General features: G+C 39.3%; 1 protein-coding gene across 1 annotated transcript in view; it reads left to right on the top strand.

The window, feature by feature from the left end:
* Positions 1–779: 779 nt before the first annotated feature.
* Positions 780–5,572, top strand: part of T265_03030 (hypothetical protein) — a gene marked incomplete at both ends in the record, with an annotated part of 32,878 nt that continues 28,085 nt past the window's right edge. The window contains one exon of the mRNA XM_009167419.1: positions 780–983. Coding sequence (XP_009165683.1) covers positions 899–983 — 85 coding nt within the window. The remainder of the gene's footprint in view (positions 984–5,572) is intronic.

Genomic DNA, 5,572 nt, shown 5'->3' with positions numbered 1-5,572 from the left:
GTTTTCCTCCAAGGGCGCTGATATAGTGTTTTAGGCACACAACTAGTCGATTCGCTTTCCGCCTGAAGAATAGCGTCCGGTGTGACTTGAACCGAAATACGTAAAACATCCGCTAACCGTCAGTACTGTCTGCCAAAGCACATCCAATACAACGGGATGGGTTTAATTATGTTTCAAAAAACAACTAGGAACATCATAAAAGATAGATTCAACGGGGTTCTAGGTGAGTCTCTCGCAAAGCCAAATTTGGCTTCAAATGAGTGTGTTTTGCTAACTCCGTGCGGTTCGGGTTCAAGTGGAACATACGGTTCACGGAAACTTGGGGACTGCGCCTAACTGATGAGGTCCAAGATGGGCGAAACCGATGGTGGGCTGTCCAGAATTTCCAGCAACCTAATGAGTAGTGTATTACGTCTATGCATGCATTGCGATATCTTGGACATCGTGCTAAATGAAACATGAGGTGGCCTGATGTAACACGTTCGGTTGGTAGCGAACATCATAAACCAGAGATACCACTGGATCCAGGTAAGTCTCTCACAAAACCAAATTTGTTTGCAAACGAGTGTATTCAGCTAACTAGACCTGAAAGTTAAGCTACTCAGATTGGTTTGATAGTGGCAATTTTCGGAACGCAACCAAAACACATCCCAAAATGTGTCCCTTCGTCTATGTGCAAATAATTCTGAGGTACACACAAATATGTGTTTGTCAAATAATATCACCTGTATCCTGCAGAACCAATTGATCAATTTTGGGCGAAGTCCAAGATGTAACGACTGTCACAAGCATTTAATCTGTCAAATGTTGGAACATGAATATATCTCAACTCAAGCGTATTCAATTCTTCTAATCTGAAACAGTGACTTCGGAGACAATTTCGCCCGGTCACCAACAGATGGTTCTTTCTGCTGCTACACCGCGAGAGAGGAAAACTTGGATACGAGCAATACGCAAAGCTCTTTATCTGAAACAAGGAGGAGGTACGTCCTTGAACGTTTTCTTTTCCTCCTATTTGATTTGATAGCTAGCTATGTGGGACACATATCCATTACAATTTTATTTTGTCATGACATTTGAACAAACAGTTGACAACTGTTATTATGGAGCAAATTAAATAAAGAAATGTTTCACGGGTCTCTAACCAGGTTTAGGTTTTTATACGCACTCGGCTATAGGGAAGTATAAGTTTAATGATACGTTCTGATTGCATTCTTTCATCGCTTGAGGGGGATCTGCGTAAATCCCTGTGTCAGCTCTCTGGATCCATAAACGGACGGTCACAGTTCTGTTAGGGTTGGTAACATGGTAAGTTTAAATATGACTGTGGTTGTAATGACGAAAATATTGGTAAATCAGGGTTCTTATTTTCGGTTTTGGTAGGCTAGATTCAGCTCCATAAATTTCCCATTTTATGGACACGGAGATTCATTTTGAAGCAAAACAGTTGCATAATTTTCCTGTCTAGTAAAGGTGAGTATTCTTTCTCAGGGAAACTCGTGGACTAGAATGAAGTAATACAGATTTGTCACTAAAGGCGAGTTAGGTTTCCTAGTTGGGCTTCATTTTTACTTTGGGAAAATTGTGTTAGGACTAGCGCCTGTTTCGCCGACCATGTATAAATATTGCGCGCAGGTTACCTGCAAATCCTAGCACGTCTTTGAAATAATGTGGTATGTAACAACGAACGGCATCAAGTTACCGAGAAAACTGATCACCTGGCGCATGCAAACTGTTTGACAAAAATTTTACAGATATAAGCAAAGCGACAATGTGGAGTAATGACGGCTCATTAATCTTGTTTGGTCAATGAGCATGCCGACAATTTAGCTCCTACCACTGAATAATCTCTTAATGCAAGATCACACTCTCAAATTATGTCGAATGCGACATATGGAAAGTGTAGCGTTCACAGTTTTTCAACGACCGTTTCCAAGTGAGGCTATCTCAAGACCTCCGTAAATGTACCTCTGATCTATCATATAATAAGATGGCCATTTGGATGAAAGAATACGAAGCGTTGTTGGTACTCAAATTCAATCACTTAGCTGATTGAAATTCTAATACTGGCTTACCACAGCACCTTGGACTCAGCGCGCAATTTTATAAACACTGATGTTTCAGGAGTTCGAATAATTCATGTATGACACACAGAAACGAGTAAAGGTGGCGATCACTCGATCATCAGTTACGTGACGGAGGGTGTCTGAAGTAACTGATTACGACATCAAAGCATCTCTTTTAATCATAGTACGATCCGTAATGACTTGAGTATGTCAGAACTGATAGAACCTGACTAAGTCGGACGGATATGTGGAAAATTGCCACTGTGGTTTTGCACATTCACTACTATACAACCGTTTGCCTGACGTCAACCAACTGAAAAGACCATAAAATTTATTCTTTTATCTATAAAACTAAACGATTGCTCGGTGGGCTTCCGAATGTTTGTCTAGAAGTGATGGGCGCTCATCGGTTTCGAATCGCGAAAAAGTAATTTGGACAAACTGTACATTAAACTGTTGTGAGCAGACATCATAACCAAAACAATTTTCTGCGAGCAGATTACCTGCCTTTGAGTGCATTCAAGAAAACCACACTTTCCTCAGTTTTTCTTGCACCTAGGCAACACGCAGTGTTAAAGCACTAGCGCAAATTATAGTCCACTGCGAATGAAAGCTACATAGGTCTGCAGACTTTACTTGTGATACGCTCGTTCTATAACACAATTTAATCGATTCTAACGGTTACTTAAAGTTGCAGATTTAAACTCTTGTGCATACAAACTAGAATAAACTTTTAATAAAGTACGAGTCAGCAACAAAAGAAATATATTCATTTTTAGACGTGAAATAAACGTCAAAAAGAGTATAAATCAGTTTGACGAAGTTTTCATAAGTCTATCGTGCTAATTACCCAAAAACTGCTCAACCCGGCCCTTAACCAGTGGCAAACTTATTCGTATGAATGCAATAGCTAAACGCAATCGAATTTATTGCTTCTGGAAGAGCTTTCTCGCCATTGAATTGGCTTAAATCTAAGAAAAAATAAGGGAATACAGATTGTTTGCGAGCAGAAAACTACCAGCGAAAACTACCAGCAGAATACTACCAACGACTTAACGTGGTTTTCATTTCGTAGCATCGTCGGTATTTTTTACAAGTGACAGTTGTTTGAAAACGCCCATGACATGTCAACTGCGATGACACGCCAACATCCATCTACTTCCAAACGATTGAAAACATATAAACCTTCTCCCCGGCGTCCATAGGTTAGTAGGTGGATTTTCCCGCCTGCTATTTTGAACTCGATTTCAACATGCCATTTACATCTAAAAGTTGATTTTTACTGCGCAGCTGTCACTGCCTTGTGTTTATCAACATTGCAGTCAAAATGTTCGATGATTTGTTACTTTTGTGATAATTTAGAGAAGGAAATGAAGTGAGTGTGGGTCAATCACTGACATTATCCAATATGGATCGATGTACACCTTACCTCGTACGAGTTGTTCTTGCTTTGGGTACAAAATCTATTCACTGCAGGATCTCTAATGAGTTAATTCATGGATCGCTGTTTGTTGGTTCTTGGATTCAGATTAATGTTGTTGTCACTGTCCAAACTACGCACAATCTGCTGCAATATTTTAAGTCAACCTGATCTTGTAAGGTGTTATTTTTCAAGTGTGCTTCTAATCAAAAGGCTATTCAACTTGCTATAAACAGCAAAACACAACAAGAAAGTAATTAATTCCGACAGTTAATTGCCATTAATGATGCAGTGGCACAGAATGGTTAAAAAATCCTTGTCAGGCCCCTGCCTGTCGATACTATATCAATACAAGAACAAATATCAAATGATTGTGTACATTTGCAGGGGTGTCAAGCCTGTGAAGTAGCTTCTGTCGGAATCTACAGAAGACTTAATAAGACTTAATAAAAACAGTTGATGATTTTAAGCAGAATTTCAGGGTTTTTAACTAAGATGTTATTGTTGGATTTTCTGTCAAATAATAGTTCTCCAGGTGTGCACGGATTTTGCCTCATTTATCATCAGAGCAAATTCTGAAGAATGAATCCTTTACCAAATATCCTGCTTCGAAGTGAAGCAGGTAATTAGAGACTAAATCCTTGGTGGGAAGGAAATAGATAGTGCAAAGTAACTTTGTTCATTTGAAAATATGTAAAGCCTTACGATTGGATTGCGTATTAGTGAAGGAAACACCATATTTCACTCAAATGTCCAATTTAAAGGCATTTCAACTTAACTGGATTATTGTGAGCAAATATGCTGCAAACTCGCCCATCTGAATCTGACAAACATTTATCAAATGACGCGGATATGGGTCTAGCAGGGACAGACCACAACTCAGAGAAGTTTGGAGATAAGTATATAAAAATATTAATAATGGATAGCCGTTAGGCCGTAACACTCTTTTGGTGTCTAGCTGCCATGCAGCTCCATGGAGGCGCCCGGAGCAAGATACTGCCAGGTTGCCCAAGCCTGGACGGTAGCAGGGATCGCGCCTTAAACACCCAGCTTCCTTGAGTATTTATTTGGAGGCAACTACAACGCAATGAATGCAAAAGGTTGTGCCTTTAAATTTGAGGTCAAGGAACTCACAGAAATTTCTCTCTAAACTAAAATTTCTCGCACTAAAACACGTAAACATTGCGACGCCCTTCCGTCAAATTTTACCGGTAGTTACATGGATTTGAACAAGGAACACGTCAAACTGGACGAAGTTTGCATTCAGGTTTACTTTCATTGTATGATGATGTTAAGTGCATCCAGACAAAAAATCGAGTGGTCCCACAAGTATTTCATACAGTGTAATTCAGTATGTGATTGCTAGCACTTTGTCCCAGTTGCTGGGGTCTAGTCAAATTGAGGTTTGCTTCAAATAATATAGTAGCAGATAGAGCTGCTAGGCATCAAAAACCAGTTCCACAGTGGCAAAAGTACATACTGTTGGTACTGTGTCTTAACTTTCGGTGAGATAATTCGTCAGCAAATCTGTGTTCGCCAGTGAATCTTGACTATCCCGCTTTTTCTATCCGCAAGATCGCACAAGTAACCGCTGGGTAGTGACAAGAATGACAAATAACAAACCTGAGAGAAACTGGAAAGACCTTTTGAAAGGGCCTGTATTTAGACAACCAGTCTAAGTTAACCAGTATACTGTTAGCTGCAGCTATGTTATATCCCGTATTTTGGAAAAGCAAGCTTTCTGAACAAGCAAAGAGCAAAATATTCTCGTTCGCAGGTTGCCTGAGTTACTTTGATGTGAGATGACGTTCACTACTGACCAAGATTCAACGGACTAATTATCATCTCAGATGATTTTTAATGTACATAAATCCGATACGATGAACCACGACTTTACGAACAGCTTTGACTGGCAATTATTTGACAAAGCAGATAACTATGCTACGGTTACTTCTTCAACACCATTTAAAAATATCATAAGATAATATTACCCACCGTAGCTAACGCAGTGGATGGTAGAATAAAGCTAGCAAATATACTCAAATTATAATATTATTATATTAATTATTATCATTATTATTATATT

Source organism: Opisthorchis viverrini, assembly GCF_000715545.1.
Source record: "Opisthorchis viverrini unplaced genomic scaffold opera_v5_41, whole genome shotgun sequence".
NCBI lineage: Eukaryota > Metazoa > Platyhelminthes > Trematoda > Opisthorchiida > Opisthorchiidae > Opisthorchis > Opisthorchis viverrini.
The sequence above is the reverse complement of the archived record's forward strand: the minus strand, read 5'-3'. Positions and strand labels throughout refer to the sequence as shown.